Below are 19,056 nucleotides of genomic sequence, written 5' to 3'. Positions count from 1 at the left end.
AAGATATGTGTCCTGTCATCTTTAAATTATACAACTACAAATGTGTAATTCCATTTTTTGGTCAGAGGAAACCAAACACATTTACTCAGATCAAAATTCTAAAATTAGCAAGAGCACATCCTCATGCCTATCAAAAGATACTGTGATGCGAGTATGTTTGAAAATAAGTTATAAACTAACAGTCCATATAAAGTACACATCTTTTAAAAGGTGTTTAACTTGCCACGTAATTTATTAACTTACCTTCCAGAAGTGAAGAATGACTGGATGATTAGGGTTGTATTCTCCTTTGTATGCTGTATTAGACTTCCAATCATTTACATCAATATCTTGTAAACCACACATAAGTAACTACAATAAAGGATAACATGTTATTATTCTATTACTTTATAGTGTTTCCCATGGAGGAAAATCAAGTTATCAAAAATTACCATTTCAAATCTATAAATAGCACTTGAAATCTATAAGTGTTAATTTATTTTCCACACTGTGTTAATGCTACTAGTTGGTTCCTGGGAATTTCATCAGCCTAGTAGTCGGTGCTTCCCCACTGACATGATTTATAATATATATTTCTTAAATTTTCTGTTGTTTACTAAGAAATTGTCAAGAAAATTAGGTCCAAATTCACTCAGGCAAAGATGAATGAAGTTGATTTTTGCTTTTTTTTTAAATTTTTGTTGTTGCCATTTTAATACAAATTCAGATTATCAATGCGTAGCATCAAGCAATTCACATACTTGTTACTACAAAAAAAAGATGGAACATTCTATGACCTGGGTTCTCTAGGTGATATGAGACATCTACTGTCAAGTTGTCAACTGAATGATAATAAAAAACACAACAGAAGTCGATTGACAAAAAAGAAATAAAATAATGTACCTCTAATTCATTTTCATCAAATATCTGAATCATATCTTTAGGTATAAGAGCATAGAAACCCTTCAGGAAGGCTCCCATTTGTTCACGGATTCTGGATTCAAATCTCCATAGTATAACCAAACTGTAAATAAAGTCATAAACACTATTTTCAAACTATTTACATAATGATGAAAACATTTTCAATTTGTTTTTAAAATATAAAGGTACTTTGAACCTAAAACTGATAAATTAGCAAAAACTAACTCTAAATTTTGATTCTGTACCATTAAACTTTTAAACCCGCTGCAATTGTTTGCACCTGTCCTAAGTCAGGAATCCAATGTCCAGTAGTTGTTGTTTGTTGATGTACTGTGGATTCATTTATTTTCGTGGATAGAGAAAAAAAGACATTTAGTGGTACAAATGTATACGTAAATTCTTGAATCGCTGATTACAACAACAAAAAATTAGATACGTAATTCGTGGATTTCTTTTTGATTTAGGAGATCATATAACCTCCTTGGTTTGATCAATAATAAAACAAAACAAAAAAGAAGGAAGGAATTCATTGAAAAAGTTTTGAGTTGTCAAAATCCTCACTTGTTCATTCTAGGTTAAAGTGTTCATTGATAACTTCGATTACAATAATGGACAGAGACAACTAATTATTTGTTTGTTTTACAATTTATAAATTGTCTGAATTCTATAAGGCATTCAAAACTTTATGATTGAAAGCTCATTTCCCTAATCACAATATAACAAAACAGTGATATAAGTATAAGGTGTGAAAATAAATAATCCTGTCATAAACAATATTACCTACAGGCAATATCCCGTACTTAATCCTATTGATTTTTAATCACTGGTAAACCAAACTATGACACGGTAAATAACAACTTGCAGTTATTTTCCATAAACAGTTTTAATCAATTTTAAGAAGTAAATTATCACTGATATTCGGTATATTTATTACAGATTTAATCAAAATACTTTTATCTTCTTTCAATAAAAAACATGTGTTATGTTACAATGTTTATCGCTAGTCAACACTGTACTAGAACTGCATAATATAACCGGAAATAAACATTCGACTCCATATACATTTCTCTGGATTATTCTTCTTTGAATTCTTAAATTCGTTGTTCGCTGTGACCCACGAAACCCACGAAAATTGGTATACCACGATTAAAAATGAATCCACAGTAGTTCATAAGTGTTTCTCTTTTTTTTTTATATAGATAAGAACATTGATTTTCCTGTTTGAAAGGTTTTACACTAGTTATTGATGGAGCCCTTTATAGCTTGCTGTTCAGTGTGAGCCAAGGCTCTGTGTTGAAGATTGTACTTTGACCTATAATGGTTAACTTTTATTAATTGTGACTTTGATGAACAGTTGTCTCATTGGCACTCATACCACATCTTCTTATATATATCTAAGTATAATTTGTTGATAGATGCATTATCAAACATTTAGGATATTTTTTAAGGTCAAATCACATTTTATAAGTATCTAGAAAGAAATGATACTTACTGAATATAATCAAGTTTATTTTGATCTGTTACTACAATATTTGCTCCATCAGGCTTTAATTCTCTTTCCGTCACCTGTAAAAGTCAAATACGACATTATAACATATCATAAGTATTTTTTTCCAAACATGTTATATAAAATTGTATTGAAAGTTTAGTAATTCTTTGTAACAAGATTTTGTCAAATAAAAAAAAATGCCTACTCAATTCACCACAGTATTTTAGATGAATGTTATTTTTTGTTTGGATGTTTTAAACACAATTGATACTTGACCAATCAAATGTTTATAAATCATTTTGTATTTCTAAATACTTGTCTGTTTAAATCATCAAAAAGAAGTATAAGATAAAAAAAAAAGAGAATATTAATATATTTAAGAATTTGTCAGAGGACAAGAATACCCCGCTATTATTGAATTGGAATTTATTCAAAGAAATAAATTTCTAGCATGAAAAGCACAAAGATAATAACTCACTAATATATTTCTATGTGTACAGTATTGACATTTGAATTTCATGAAGGCCTTTTTAATAGATATTGATATTAAACCTACCTCTCCAAAATAGTCCTCTTCAACAGAAAATCTTAGGTCCAAATCTATCGGATCATTATCTTTGATCCAACATAATGAATTATAATATTCTGAATCCTACAATATAGACATGGTAAACATTTATACAAATACAATATTAGGTCACTTTCTCTTCAAACTGAGTGATGAATTTATGAAAGGTTTAGTTCATAGCTAATACAAGGTTGTTAGTGTGACGCAAATGCAGTGTGATGAAATCCAATTCCAGAGATTGACTTTGATTTTTCTTGACACTATTTGGAGGTCAAACTACTAGTTATCTAGAACACTAAACTTAACATAAAGAGTCATAGTAGTCTGTTATTATTTATGTATTATTGTCATTTTGTTTATTTTCTCAGACTTCTCTTGAACTGAGTTTTACTGTGTGTATTGTTATGCATTTACTTTTTTTCATTGGCTAGAGGTATAGGGGGAGGTTGAGATCTCAAAAAACATGTTTAACCCTGTCGCAATTTTGTGCCTGTCCCCAGTCAGGAGCCTCTGACCTTTGTTAGTCTGGTATGATTTTGAATTTTAGTTTCTTGTGTATAATTGGGAGTTTAGTATGACGTCCATTATCATTGAACTAGTTATCTAGAACACTAAACTTAAAATAAACAGTCATACTCAATTTATACACCTTTAATGAAGTAAAAGATGTTCTCATTTAACCATTGATGTTAGAATAGAATATGTAAAAAATAACAGTGACACTTTTTAACTGCTTTAAAGATGTAAAATATGTCCTGATTTAACAATTGATGAAAAAATGTGTTTAACAGTGACACTTACCACAGATTCCATATCTGGTAATAACATTGTTTTTCCTAACATCATTTTGTAAAAAGGTCTAATGAAAAATCCTGTAGGAAAATAAAAGGCATAACGTAATTTCAAGAGATGAAACAGCTGGTATGTCAGTTCTCAGATTTTATGAAGGTCCCACAAATGTATTTCCTCTTAAAAATAGACTATTCTTTAATGTCAAATTGAATGATCATCTTAAAACATATAACAAACCAGGTGCTCCGCAGGGCGCAGCTTTATACGACCGCAGAGGTCGAACCCTGAACAGTTGGGGCAAGTATGGACAAAACATTCTAGCGTGATACAGCTCTGAATTTGGATTGTGATCAAATTTTTGACATTACATGGTTTTTTTTTACACAAAACAAATGTCAAGATTTTACAAATTTTACAATTAAAGATTTCTTCTTCAAACTTTTTAAATCTAAAATTAAATAGTTGACACAGCATAGGTTTCTGACACAGAATGAATGTGGTCTAATGAACTTAAAAGTTTGTTTTTGCCTTTTAGCAATTCACTATGCTGTTGAATATTAATCCTCTCAAAAAAATGTTTGAAGAAATTTTCTTTTTATTTATGAAATCTGAAATGAGAAAAATTTAACCCCCCCCTTTTTCACATCCCCGTTTCCCTTTTTCCAAAACTGATATCAATTCAAATTTCTAATGGAGTTTGCAACAATAACTACTCTTTTAAATACATCATAAAATATTAAAATGTAAAATAAAGTGCTTGTTATCACTGAATGGTAAAGATTGGTTGGTAGTAAAAGTTAATATACATTGTTTATTGTATAAAACAATAAAAAAAACTTCATCAGCAACATTTTATATTGGAAAATTTCCAATGAAGTTATTTACATAAAGTTATTGGCAAATAAAAATAGAAAATGACATCATAGTCATGTCTGGCAAATGTCCAACATACATTATCTAAAAACATTTTAGATAAGATAAGGAAATAAGATGTAAAAAAAAACTGCTTGTTATCACTGAATGGTAAAGATTATTTTAATTTATCAGTTGGTAGTAAAAAGTGAATATACATTGTATATTGTATATAACAAAGATTTAAGTTGATTATGGACAAAGAAAGATAACTCCAATTAAAAAAAAATCTTGCTATTGCACAATATTTTGCAATTAGATATTTCTTGCTTACTATTCTGGACAAAGAAAGATAACTCTAATTAAAAAAAAAATTGCTATTTCACAATATTGTGCAATTAGATATTTCTTGCCATTGCGCAATACTGTGCAATTGAAAAGACTTGCTATTGCACAATACTTAATTTTAGATCCTGGTTTAATTTTGGACCCTTTGGACTTTAGTGTAGACCAATTTGAAAACAGGACCAAAAATGAAGAATCTACATACACAGTTAGATTTGGTATATCAAAGAACCCCATTTATTCAATTTTTGATGAAATCAAACAAAGTTTAATTTTGGACCCCGATTTGTACCAACTTGAAAACTGGGCCAATAATCAAGAATCTAAGTACATTTTTAGATTCAGCATATCAAAGAACCTAACTGATTCATTTTTTGTCAAAATCAAACCAAGTTTAATTTTGGACCCTTTGGACCTTAATGTAGACCAATTTGAAAACGGGACCAAAAGTTAAGAATCTACATACACAGTCATGACAGTTAGATTCGGCATATCAAAGAACCCCAATTATTCAATTTTGATGAAATCAAACAAAGTTTAATTTTGGACCCTTTGGGCCCCTTATTCTGTTGGGACCAAAACTCTCAAAATCAATACCAACCTTCCTTTTATGGTCATAAACCTTGTGTTTAAATTTCATAGATTTTTATTTACTTATACTAACGTTATGGTGCGAAAACCAAGAAAAATGCTTATTTGGGTCCCTTTTTGGCCCCTAATTCCTAAACTATTGGGACCTAAACTCCCAAAATCAATACCAACCTTCCTTTTGTAGTCATTAACATTGTGTTTAAATTTCATTGATTTCTGATAACTTAAACTAAAGTTATTGTGCGAAAACCAAGAATAATGCTTATTTGGGCCCTTTTTTGGCCCCTAATTCCTAAACTGTTGAAACCAAAACTCCCAAAATCAATCCCAACCGTTCTTCTGTGGTCATATACCTTGTGTCATCATTTCATAGATTTCTATTAACTTAAACTAAAGTTATAGTGCGAAAACCAAGAAAATGCTTATTTGGGCCCTTTTTGGCCCCTAATTCCTAAAATGTTGGGACCAAAACTCCCAAAATCAATACCAACCTTCCTTTTGTGGTCATAAACCTTGTGTTAAAATTTCATAGATTTCCATTCACTTTTACTAAAGTTAGAGTGCGAAAACTAAAAGTATTCGGACGACGACGACGACGACGACGACGATGACGACGACGCCGACGACGCCAACGTGATAGCAATATACGACGAAAAAATTTTGCGGTCGTATAATAATAGTTACATTACATTTATGTTTCATTATAATTCATTATTATGATTGGCAATCCTGCATCAATCTGACATTAACCTTCATTTCAAAATGAAATGTAACATTCATGATGACACGAGCTGCCACAAAAAAGTGCACAGGTAAATAAAGAAAAAACTAAGGTGTTTTTATGATCCTAGTACAAAAAAAGAGTTATAAGTATTGAATGCTTCTTTTATTAATTTTATAAGGTTGTAAAAGCATTTACCATTGGCACATTTTAAAAAAGTAACGCTTCTGCTCTTCACACACAAAGGAGGAAATGACTACCTGTTTTACATATTAACAATTTGTTAGTACTTACCATCTAATAATTTGCCATGATAAACTGCCATTCCTGCTACTTTTCCAATGAATTCAAAATATTTTAAATGTTCCTCGTTAAATAATCCAGATAAAGGATTAATCTGTAATGTGTAATTATCTCTGAAATATAAACAAAACTTATTTTTATACTGTGACAGACCAACTTTGAAAACATGACAAAAGGAGCTAGTTTTCATAATAGAAACTTTTTAGCACACAAATTTTAAAGACATCAAAAGGTCAATATGCATCTTTCAACAATAGCAAATATCTTTTCAATTTGTCAAGTTTGGAAAATTTGTGGATAATAATATTGACTACACAAGATCTGCCATGAACACCTCATTCTTAAAGGAAAAATTAATTTAATACAATTTGTAAGAAGGCTGGTTTAATGTGTATACTTACGTTGCAGAATTTTCAAATAATCCATAAAAAGGATTAAACATCTCTTTAGACAATAAATAAAACCATTCTCTAGCTACACCACCATAATCTAATCCTACTTCACCTTCAAATTCTATCCACAACCTGAAAAAAGTACAATCAAATTTATTTTTCAAGTCGGGTTACATAATCATTTATGCTACAGAAGACATCATTAAACCTTTTGCAATAAGATGTAAATATTTGACTATCAGTGTGTCACAATAATCTAATTATCATTTACTCACAATTCATTTAAATATCAATCCCCTACATAGGCAATGTCCTTTCACAAATGTAGGAGGTTAGGGTTTCTAATCAAGCATGTGCCATTTTGAAATTAGAATAAACACTGGTTGGCTTGAGTTCAAATATTTGCCACTGGCTGTTACGATGCCATAGTGATATTTAATTAACCTTAAGATATAGTATGATATGAAAATGAAACTCTGGAATTCTTACCTCGCCTTTAAGAAATCTATTCTTTTAATGCTTGAAATTACTCTAAAAGAATCTTCAAATATTCTTTCTCTTGTTACTTTTATATCTATCTTGTTAGGTATATTTTGCTGAAATATAAAGAATATTTTATAACACATATACATGGTTCTAATCAGATTTAGAAATAATGTGGTATGACAATACAACAAAGTGTGATTCTTGGTTAATTTAGACCAACATTTCTAGCATTTTGTTTTGGTTTGAGGCAGTGCATGTCATTGGTCCATCACTTTAAAATTGTCAGCATTAAACATTCTTCATACCTAAATGGTATCAAGTTATACCGATTTCACTATTTATTTGTCTTCTTTTTTTAAATTTTAAAATACTTCTGACATAATCTTTACTTGCTAGCATTACTTAGCTATTATCTGAAGTACTTACTAGATTCATTTGGTATTATATCAAGTATTTATGGATATATTACTTTACAGTGTTCTCCCCAGGATTTTTGGATAGCGCTGTGGTAAGTGCGTGATTTTCGACAATTCTCAGTAACTTTGTCGCGGCGCGCGGTTGGTTTATAATTGATTTGTTATGTGTTTTTCTTATATAATGCTATTGATGTTTTCTCTTGTAATGATTTTCTCTTGTAATGATGTCCTCATCATGCTCATGGAAGTTACCCCTTTGTTTGCTAATGTTATTGTCTGGATATAGACATGATAGAAGAAAAGTCTTTTTGTCTCCATTGTAAATACATATAATCCTCATATTATCTGTCTATAAAACCCAAGGAGAAGTCTTTTCCATGGTGGGTCTATACCAGACTGCCTAGATGTGAAGATTTCTTATCACTAACAGGTGATGTTGCAGAACATGTAGGACCAACAATAAAGTCATTGTCAGCTTCTGTGAGAAAGTTTTCAATGACAAGATTGGTATTTTTTACATTTACTTTTATTAACATTTCTAGCAAAGTACAACATTTCAATAAAAATGAGTATAGTATTTCAAAGGAAGAAATGAAATTGCCCTTTTAATAATATTCAAATCTTATCAAAGACTTGCTTAAAAAAAAAGCCTAAAATATTCCAATTATGAATATGAAAGAAATCCTTTAAAAATATTTTAAAAAGAGATTTTTTTATTTCAAAGGTGAATTACCAATCAAATACATTATGGATGCCAATTGAAACAACTACCACCTTTAAAGGTTTTGTTTGATAATTTTATAAACATTTGAATACATGCCACCAGATAAGTTTGTCAAGATTTGACAATACTTCTTTTAGGTCTTTCCCTCCCAAATTATCTCCCTTACTGGCTGACATAACTTCCTGTTTACACCCGTGTCTTTTTTTAGCATTAAACACTATTCCTTATCCAAGCCATCCTCTGTTTACATTAAATTTAAAGCAATATTTAATTAAGATATATTGATGATTGGTTGACAAATATCGATATTTTATATATATTTACACAAAATTTTCGTTTTGTTTTATTCCCTTATCCATTTGAAAAAGAGCCATGTATGGTCAAGTAATCGTAAAATACGGGCTTATAATGAATCCCTTGATAACAGGGATGCTTCTTTCAAGCAATACAGGTTCGACAGTTCGGTTGTAAACGCAAAAAAGTAATGATATAATCGTAGATGGTTCAAAAAATGGTCGAGACAACGTTGTCAGAGAAGGGGGTAAAACTTCCCTTATATAATTTAGAAATGAACTTTTCAGCACCCGAGACATGTATTATATGTCTCTGTTAGCACTGTCCATTCCTTTCATACGTTTCGGCATCTTTATAAAGCGAAAAAATGTAGCAGTGTTCTGTTAACCTTACGACGTTTAACTTGGCTTCACCCAAGATGGACATCGAGAAAGTGAATTTCTCAAGTCTAGTATCAGCTTGGGGTTTGTTTTTCTAATCATATCCTCTTAATTGTTTTCAAAGGGTAAAATTCATTACTGTAGAATTGCTGATTAAACAGGTATTAGTTCGATTGGGTGATAATTAATACTTCAATTCAAAGACTAGCTCATTGAAGCCAATTTGATCGTTCTTAAAATCAGTGTTTGTTCAAAGTTCGTTAAACAAGTTTGTGAATGTCGTTGGGAAATGCGGTCAATTTATTTCTTCTCATTTCATTCATATATGCCTGTATATATTCATTAAATAGATGTCAATGTTGAAATCTTTGTTTATTTTGATCTCTCAACGACGCCATTTTGTAAAATTTATTAGACTGGTCCCGCGGAGTTCCTTTAATACAACGGAAATAATTCTTTTCAAAAATCGTTAACCAGTCAATCACGTGATCCGAAAAGAAAAATAAGCGGGAAATTTAAAAAAAATACGAAAAAAAAATATAGCGACGCGGTTGAACGGGATAGCGACGCGGTCAGTGCAATAGGACAGCGGGAAATTGAAATAGCGCTGAAAATCGCGGCGCTAAAACGGCCTGGGGAGAACACTGACTTTATGATCTGATTAACTTAATGGTTTCCTAAGGTATTTTCTGAAGACTGAAGTATCACAGTATTAACTAAATTTGATTGACTATCAACTGAATTTCATACTATTTCCTCAGAACTTATCTAAACAATTACTTATCTGAATATTTACTGGTTTTCTGAGCTATTATATTAAGTGCTTACTTATCTGAGTACTTACTGGTTTCCTAAGTTTTGACCTGAAGTAATCATGTTTTCTTTTGTAGTCTCTAGAATATGGAACAGCCTATAAAACAAAGCCAATAAATTATAATTAGTATTTTTCAAACATATCAATTTACAATAACATACTGTTTTTGTTGGTTAACTCTTCAAAAGTATTATAAAGACTTCAAATAATACATGCAATGCAAATTTTTGTCAATAAATCATCTGTTTTCAAGTTTTGATGTATCATAATTTTCTTGTATTTATGTCAGGGTGTTGCTTCAAGGACCACAACTTAAGGGCATACGATACAGTTTTGATCCCGTATTTACATTTTGATAAAAATTTACATATAGACTTTTTCTTACCTGATTAAATCAAATATGTAATAAAAAATATACCTTCATGTGCTACTTTTTGAGTAAAATGAGGTCGAAATTTTGTATATTTGCCCAAAATTCGGATTTGTGGCCGTATTTTCCCTTTCTAAAGAAAAACATAACTTTTTTGTTTTAAAAGATAAACACAAATTGTTTTTTGTTAAATAGTTTGTAATTTCTGTATTTTAAAAGTATCCTAAAAATTTATACATTTTTAATTCAGAAATAACTCATATTTATCAAATGTTCATGAATGTAGAAAAAAACGTAATTTTTTGCTGTATATTTGTCATATTTAAAAAAATTGCACTATTTACGTTTTCATGAAAATTGGTACACATAATCTTCTCGCGTAATCAAACCAAATGGCATTTTAAAAAAGACGGGTCCATGAACTCGTTTTTGAGTTAAATAAGTTTGAATGATAAAAATCAGTGGAAAACTAAACCTTTTACCGAAAAGTCATAGTTTGACGTCGCGAAAATAACAATTTACGTTAACAACGTCATTACCTCCCCTGTAACTGTATCGTATGCCCTTAACAGCACCATTTTCAAATGCAAATGAGTAAATCACACCAATATTTGGTAAAAATTAAAAACCTATTTTTCTTTCAAAGATGGAGAAATGTTACTACCTTTATATTGTCAGCCCTTCTATTTAAAAAAAAAAATAATCAGTATGTTGTATGCTTTTAATGTGGGAGGTATTCTTGAGAAATAATCAAAACATTACTAGTATTTTATGTAATAAATACTTACAGGCCCACCTAATTTTTTTAATCTAGGATCTTCCCATTGTGTTGTTTTATTGTCTGTAAAAAAAATAAACATTGCATTGCACACAATCACTTCAAATATACAATGAGAAAATGAACTTGCATAGCATTGGTAAGTTTTTATTATGAAAGATTTACATCTATTATAGGTTTGTGAGGACCAATCCAGTCTGTTTTACATACACAGTATAGTAAAACTGTTTTTGTTTTATTTTGTGAATGTTTAATAGATGTTTTGAATCTATCCACTTTTTTATTTGTGTCATTTTTAAATATCTTGTCTAATTACCAAGAAAATTGCTATCCTATGTCTGGCACTTCTATTATTTTCAACCACAAACTTATATATCTTTAAGAAATATGCAGAAAATAAATATTTTTAAAAGATTAGATTTTGCTGTGTTTATATCTCAGTATTACAATAACTTCTTTTTTAATTGTTTGATTTAAATAATAAATTTTCATCTATTGATCAACAGTTTCACATAAATCCATTTCAAGTGTTCATATTGAATTTTTATTGCATGATGAATATGCAAGCTCCTAATGAACTTTATCTTGTATTTCTACACTATCAAACTGTTTAATTGGGGACATAACACTTCAAACAGGCCAATATTACTTACTGTGGTTTATATAAAACACTCTACCATCTGCATGGGTTCTCTCTTCCCAACTAGGCTGCAACATAAAACATCAATGGATTAATGACATATAACATAAAAAAAATATGTATATGAGAAAAGAAAAATCATGACAAATTACACATGAATAAAATATCATCGCATCACAAAGAACAATGAACTTGACCTATTACATAAAGAACATTTTAGCATGATGTGTTACCCAAAGAACACTACATCATGACATGTCACTCATAGAACAGTATATCATGACATGTTACCTGAAGAACAATACATCATGACATGTTACCCAAAGAACAGTACATCATGACATGTTACCAAAAGAACAATACATCATGATATGTTACCCAAAGAACAGTACATCATGACATGTTACCCAAAGAACAGTAAATCATGACATGTTACCCAAAGAACAGTACATCATGACATATTACCCAAAGAACAGTACATCATGACATGTTACCCAAAAAACAGAACATCATGACATGTTACCCAAAGAACAGTATATCATGACGTTACCAAAAGAACAGTACATCATGGCATTTTAACCAAAGAAAAGTACATCATGACAGATTACCAAAAGAACAGTACATCATGACAGGTTACCAACAGAACAGTAAATCATGACATGTTACCCAAAGAACAGTATATCATGACATGTTACCAAGAAGAACAGTACATCATGACATGTTAACCAAAGAACAGTATATCATGACATGTTACCCAAAGAACAGTACATCATGACATGTTACCCAAAGAACAGTACATCATGACATGTTACCAAAAGAACAATACATAATATCTTGTTACCCAATGTACACTATAGCATGAAGTGTTACTTAAAGAACAGTTTAGCTTGATGTGTTACCCAAATTATATATCATGACATATAACACAAAGAACAGTACATCATGACATGTTACCAAAAGAACAATACATCATATCTTGTTACCCAATGTACACTATAGCATGAAGTGTTACTTAAAGAACAGTTTAGCTTGATGTGTTACCCAAATTATATATCATGACATATAACACAAAGAACAGTACATCATGACATATAACATAAAGAACAATATTTCATGTCTTGTTACTCAAAGAACAATATAACATGACATGTTACCCAAAGAACAATATAACATGACATATAACACAAAAGAAAAACCTACATAATGACATCCTGTAATGTGTACATTCAATTTTTAACATGTTTGCAAAAAATTCAGGATTTTCATAAATTCTTTCTGAGATGTGAACAAACAATAGTTTTAATAAGTCAAGAGCCATGTTGTTAGTCTTGTCATATATAATTTGCAGGTACAGGATCTAAATTTGGAACAACCACAATACATTCAACTTATTGTGAAACCTTTCCACAGAACAATTTCCTCTTTGTCAATGCATTTAACATAAAGATAAAGGTCTTAAATTTTGTAACAACCACAATACACACAACTTACAGGTACAGGACCTAAATTTTGTAATAACTACAAAACATTCAACTTATTGTGAAACCTTCCCATAGAACAATTTTTTATAGTCATAGCATTTAACTTACAGGTAAAGGACCTAGATTTTGTAGCAGATCTTCATTAGATGATGGTCTTTGCATTACACCAGGTGAGTCACTGAGAGAATGGAGCCTCATACTTCCCCCTGATCTGTTGTTCCTTCGTGGATCCTCCTAAAATTTTATTAATCACAATCTTATTTTTTTTCATATTCTTTAAAATAATTGGTAAATCTATTTATAAAGCGATTATAATTTCTTTTCATCTTATCATACTACTAAAAAATAAAAGAATTCAAAAACTCTGTTTATAAATCGAATTTTAGACTGAACTTTACTTCAATACTTGGAGTATTGTCATTTGTCAAATGATTTTGGTCGTTTTTGAGGACTTGAAAGTCTGATATATTTATTTAAACCCCTCTAGAAGTCATGGCATAGTTGAACTATGTATCTGTTTAAATAAAAACTATACATAACGATTTGTGGAATGCAGGTACTGATTGAAGAAAATAAGACTGTTTGCTATTCAAACTACATGTACATTTTAACTTTGTGTCAATTGTAATGAAAACTTTAATTAAAGAATTGTGGAATGCAGGATTTAATTCGAGAAAAAGAAGACTGTTTCTAGATACTTTAGTATTATCTCTTGCTACTTAAATAGACATACCCAAGACGTTGTCTTATTGTTATGGTCGATATAGAAGACTTTGCCATTTGGTGCTGTCCCCATGCCCCATCCAGGTGGTAGTGGCTCTTCATCATTATTGGAAGGGGAACTGTCTCTACTGTTACTTGCACTTGCAGTTCTGTGGTTATGGCGCTATAAAATACAATTCTTAACTTAATATTCGTTTCATAATAACAAAAAACATGGTTAACATGACTTTGTCCTACTGAAAATGGAAAAAACATAACAAAAACTGAATATTACTTCATGGTTAATATGACTTCTTTTACTGAAAAGAATATGATTACACTTTTTAAAATTCTTGTTATTCTTTCCTTTGTCTCCTTAATCAGTTGAATCTGTTTTGACAGACTTCTCATTCTGTTAGTAAATTTGATCTTTCAATATAATAAGTTCCTTATATGTTTTATGAACAGTTGTGTCTGTATATTTATATCTCAAGACAACTTGTCAAGATGTACTTCTTTTAGTTTGATAAAGCAGTCTAAAGTTGTACACTTCCATCAACTATTCATTTTTAGCAATTGAGATATTATTAATTTGTATGCCGAAACATGTACTTACAAAATATACAAATCAGCTTTAATTATATTGATCATACTATCATTTACATTAAACATGACACAATGACCATTTATAAATTTTCATGTATCTAAAATGGTAGCAAATCCATCCTTTAAATCAATGTTCATATCATATGCAGAAAAAATCTTGTAAAACAAGGTTTCATCTTTTTATTAATATTGAAGTAAGCAGTTAAGGATGTACTTATGTGAGGTTTTGGAATTTGCGTCAAATGTTCGGACTCTTTGGTGTTTTTCCATACAATACAATGTAAAATATTTTGCTCCATAACACCCATTTATTTTTTCATATCAGACTTAATAGCTCATGAAAGGTCATTTACCAAAATTTTAGAAGATTCTTGATTTCTTTTCTTTTGTTTTGAGTCACAAATAATACCAATGCAAATATAAGGTAAAAGTCCGCGTCAGCCTTTTCCCGCCATATTTGTAATCTCAAATATCTCGAAAGGAGGTCCATAACCCATCAATATTTTTAGCTTATTTTTATCCTTAATGGATGTTCTACCAGCTTACAGTATCATTTTTAAATTCTTAATTTATTAACTTTTACCTAACCTCACCTAAGTACATCCTTAATCAAAGTGTTTGTAAGCACTGAAGGGTAAAGATTGCTTCAATTTATCAGTGGGAAGTAAAATTAAATATGGTATTGGTTGTAATTGATTTCACAGCTATTCTAGAAAAAGGTAGATAACTCCAATTTTGAAAGATGACTATAACAATATGACATCATTTATATTTTTAGAACAGATTTTGATTCTTGCACCTGTCAAAAGTTATTTAATTTTCTTGACGAGTAAAGTTATTTAATTTTCTTGACGAGTGTAACATTATTTTGTGCTAAATTTAAATATATGAGCATTTATTACATCGATAAATTTCTGGATTTAGATATCAAATCAGTCCCATCAGGTTTTAATTGCAGTTCATCTAACTAAAAACTGTTAAGCAATTTGAAGACATTAAAATCTTGTATATAGCTTATATGATGTGACCAATGTTTCCTATGTTATCTCTTGATTATAAATGCTTACTGAGTAGTGAAAAAAAATTAGCAAATAATAGAAAGAAATATCGTAGTTCTCATTTTCAATTAATAAAGCACTTCCTACAAAATATATACAATTAACAAGAATGTGTCCCTAGTACACGTATGCCCCATCAGCACAATCATTTTCTATGTTCAGTGTCTGTGAAAATGGGGGAAAATCTCTATTTGGCATTAAAATTAGAAAGATCATGTCACATGACTTCAACTTCACCAAAAACTTTAACCTGACACGGGACAGACCGACAAACGGAGGCACAGACCAGAAAACATTATGCTCATAAATGGGTCATAAAATAGAAGATTTCATAAACAAGCTATCCCCCTTCCCCTTCAGATAGACCTTTATGAAGAATCTCTCCAAAAGTTGGTTTGCCAGGACCAGACCACTAAACCTTTTTTCAAATCCTGCACTTTCACTAAACAACATATCTTCCTTCTTACAATACCACTGTTTAAACTTTTCTTACTTTTTTTTAAACAAAAAGCATACCAAACCCAATATTTTTATTGCATTCAATGAAATTGTAAAAAGCAATAGCATAAGAATAATATTATGAACAAAATGTCAGGATTATTAGTCAACTGCTTTTCTTAAAACACTTGCACCACCAAATAGAATAGACCAAACTAAATGTTAATGAAATAGATGAGGACACACATTTTATTTACTGAATTGCTTTCTTATAACCTTTAAGACCATATAAAATACAAGTAATGACTTTGCTTTATTTTTAATTCTTTTCTGCACAAATTAATTCTCTACCATGCACAAGTTTCTCCTGTTAATAAGCTACCACAAAGCAAGCAACACAAAGACTAGCGTAGTTACTCACTTGAGTAGGTCGTAGACTCAGAGAACCACTTCTAGGTGGCAAACCCTGCAACATGCATTGTCATCTAAATATGAGTCTAATGTTTCTACTCACCAGGCATTCAAGACTCTAAACTCTTTGTTAAAATTTTTATTAAAATTCTTCTAACATTATCACTGAAATTCTTTTTTCAAACATGCACTACTGTAAATAATTTACAATTATAGTGACTGATCACATACACCATTCCCAATAACAAGTTGTATATATTTAATTTCAACTACTTCATAGAGTGTGATAAATATTTCTCCACTTAAAACAGTTGAATGCGTAAATTCAAACTGCTGAGAATGGAAATATATATATGCACACAATTCCATGGTAAAATTTAACTTCATCTTCCTTTTCAAATGATCTTGAAAAAGATGCGTTCTTTCTATATGACATCATCACAAATGGTAAGAACATTTTTTCATGATGTCACATTACCAAAATCAAGAAGATTTTTTTTACTTCAAATATGAATTTTTACCACTAAAGAGCTGAGATTAAAAGAGCCCCACATTCAAAATCAATCTTATCCCATAGTACAACATAATATTCCTATTGAAGGTGCTATATATATCATTACCTCTGTTGGTCTACGTGCTGGGAGTGGTGGTCTCTCGGGTGCACTCGGAGAGGCTGCTGGAGAGGTGTCTGTTAAACTGATTGTATCTTCTACACTGATATGTCGTCTGTACATTCTATTGGCTCGTCTTCTTGCATCACTGGTTTCCTGGGTTGTTGCTCTTACTGCTGGCCTAATTAATACATAGCAGTTTAACAATTCTTAAATTTCTTAAATAAAATGAAACACTTTAATATGTTTCTTATTGAACAGTGATTAGCAGACACTTATAAAATATACTCCCAATTATGTTAGTATTATAGGTTTGTTTTTATTTAAAGTTGATATTTCTTTCCTGTTTAAAACATAACATTTTGACAGTTTCTGTAATGGAAACCTAGTACATTTTATCTTGTCTTATTCTCAGTGAATAAGATATTTAGCCAGGATTAGTTGATCTTATATAAATTATATCTGCAAATTTGTATAAAAAGTTCATTGTAGTATCTTACTGTGTTGGTATTTCCCACTGAGTTGATCTGTTTATTTTGTTGATATAAACTGTACGTCCATTGCCATCCATTCTTTCCTCCCAGCCTTCAGGAAGAGTGCTTCCACTTGCCGGCCTGAAATAATATGTAAGAAACACTGTCAAGATTTTTCATCTTCTAAATATTATTTATTACACATTTTTCTAATACTTACATAAGTAGATTTTAATCCAATTTGATAAATTGTATTATTGAGTTGTCTCTGGGATTATTAAGATATGAGCTGCTTCGGATAGAAATCGAACTTATGCAAGAGAACATTTACATGTACATGTATAAGTTTTTTTATTGATTTTGGAACATTCAACTATGTAATGAAAGATGAGTTTTGGCCTATTTTGTAGGGTTCTTATAACAACTGAAGTTTTAACAGTAACAGGCTTTGCATTGAGATATTTTTTCAACCCGAAATAGGATAAAAGATGTATTGATTTTCATTTGCATAAGGTCTACTATTACTATCAGACACACCTCATATCTATATTTTATACTATCTAACAAATTAATGTAATGATTCTCATTGGTTCTAATTTTACCCATATCAAAACGTGTAGACATAATTCTTACATAGCAGGTGCTTCCCAGGAAGTTTTATGGGTATTATGATCAACATAAAATTTTCTGCCTGAGGTTTGATCGACTTTCATCTCCCAACCTGGTGGTAATTGTGGAGCATCAATGACTGGTCCGGAGGCACCAGCTTCATTCAAAGCATTGTTCATGTCCACCATCTCCCAACCTGGATTCTAAAACAGATAAATATATATTATAGTATATATTGTTAAATGATGAAACTATCAAATTAATCTTTAACATAAAAGTTTTCTATGTGTCTCGCCTGCAATTGATGCTGTTAGTGAAAAGGATAATGTTGACTCAAATAGTGAGTATAAAAATAATTATTCCTACAAAATAAACTCATCATTCTTTGGAATCTACCAGTATATGAAATTTCCAAATAAATATATGTGATACTGAAAAATATTGAGAGCACACAGTAGTTTTAATAATTTATTTACTTCAATTTTTAAAATTAAATTGCTCACTTAAGTGACTCTTCTTAGGTTTAACTTTACTACTATACCAATGATTAGATGGCATACACAAACCTCTGGTGCAGTTTCATTAGAAGTTTCAGTTGTTCCAGCAGCTGTATCCTCTGATTCATCCTCCCCTGGGGATGGTAAGTATGCTATATATAACCACAGACTTCCTCTCACTCGAGATTTTGTACTATAAAACAATTATAACTTGTACAGCAATAATAAACACAGCTTTATCACAATCAAAATTAAGTACTAAACAAGAATGTGTTCATAGTATATGGATGCCCAACTCACACTATCATTTTCTAT

General features: G+C 30.4%; 1 protein-coding gene across 2 annotated transcripts in view; it reads right to left on the bottom strand.

The window, feature by feature from the left end:
* The window catches only part of LOC139521776 (E3 ubiquitin-protein ligase NEDD4-like), a 45,229-nt gene that overhangs the window by 6,233 nt on the left and 19,940 nt on the right, over positions 1 to 19,056 (bottom strand). Inside the window, exons 7-24 of one of the 2 annotated variants that reach the window (XM_071315382.1) lie at positions 18,811 to 18,934; positions 18,269 to 18,447; positions 17,663 to 17,776; positions 17,172 to 17,343; positions 16,562 to 16,606; positions 14,070 to 14,222; positions 13,445 to 13,570; positions 11,869 to 11,923; positions 11,226 to 11,278; positions 10,098 to 10,163; positions 7,443 to 7,549; positions 6,963 to 7,085; positions 6,553 to 6,674; positions 3,759 to 3,829; positions 2,946 to 3,041; positions 2,393 to 2,466; positions 883 to 1,003; positions 244 to 351 (exon numbers count right to left, since the gene is read on the bottom strand). In XM_071315382.1, the coding sequence (XP_071171483.1) occupies positions 244 to 351; positions 883 to 1,003; positions 2,393 to 2,466; positions 2,946 to 3,041; positions 3,759 to 3,829; positions 6,553 to 6,674; positions 6,963 to 7,085; positions 7,443 to 7,549; positions 10,098 to 10,163; positions 11,226 to 11,278; positions 11,869 to 11,923; positions 13,445 to 13,570; positions 14,070 to 14,222; positions 16,562 to 16,606; positions 17,172 to 17,343; positions 17,663 to 17,776; positions 18,269 to 18,447; positions 18,811 to 18,934 (1,909 nt within the window). The remainder of the gene's footprint in view (positions 1 to 243; positions 352 to 882; positions 1,004 to 2,392; positions 2,467 to 2,945; positions 3,042 to 3,758; positions 3,830 to 6,552; positions 6,675 to 6,962; positions 7,086 to 7,442; positions 7,550 to 10,097; positions 10,164 to 11,225; positions 11,279 to 11,868; positions 11,924 to 13,444; positions 13,571 to 14,069; positions 14,223 to 16,561; positions 16,607 to 17,171; positions 17,344 to 17,662; positions 17,777 to 18,268; positions 18,448 to 18,810; positions 18,935 to 19,056) is intronic. The other variant, XM_071315383.1, reaches the window with a different exon arrangement.

The sequence above is a fragment of the Mytilus edulis genome, chromosome 4 (assembly GCF_963676685.1).
Source record: "Mytilus edulis chromosome 4, xbMytEdul2.2, whole genome shotgun sequence".
In the NCBI taxonomy this organism is placed as follows: domain Eukaryota; kingdom Metazoa; phylum Mollusca; class Bivalvia; order Mytilida; family Mytilidae; genus Mytilus; species Mytilus edulis.
The sequence above is the reverse complement of the archived record's forward strand: the minus strand, read 5'-3'. Positions and strand labels throughout refer to the sequence as shown.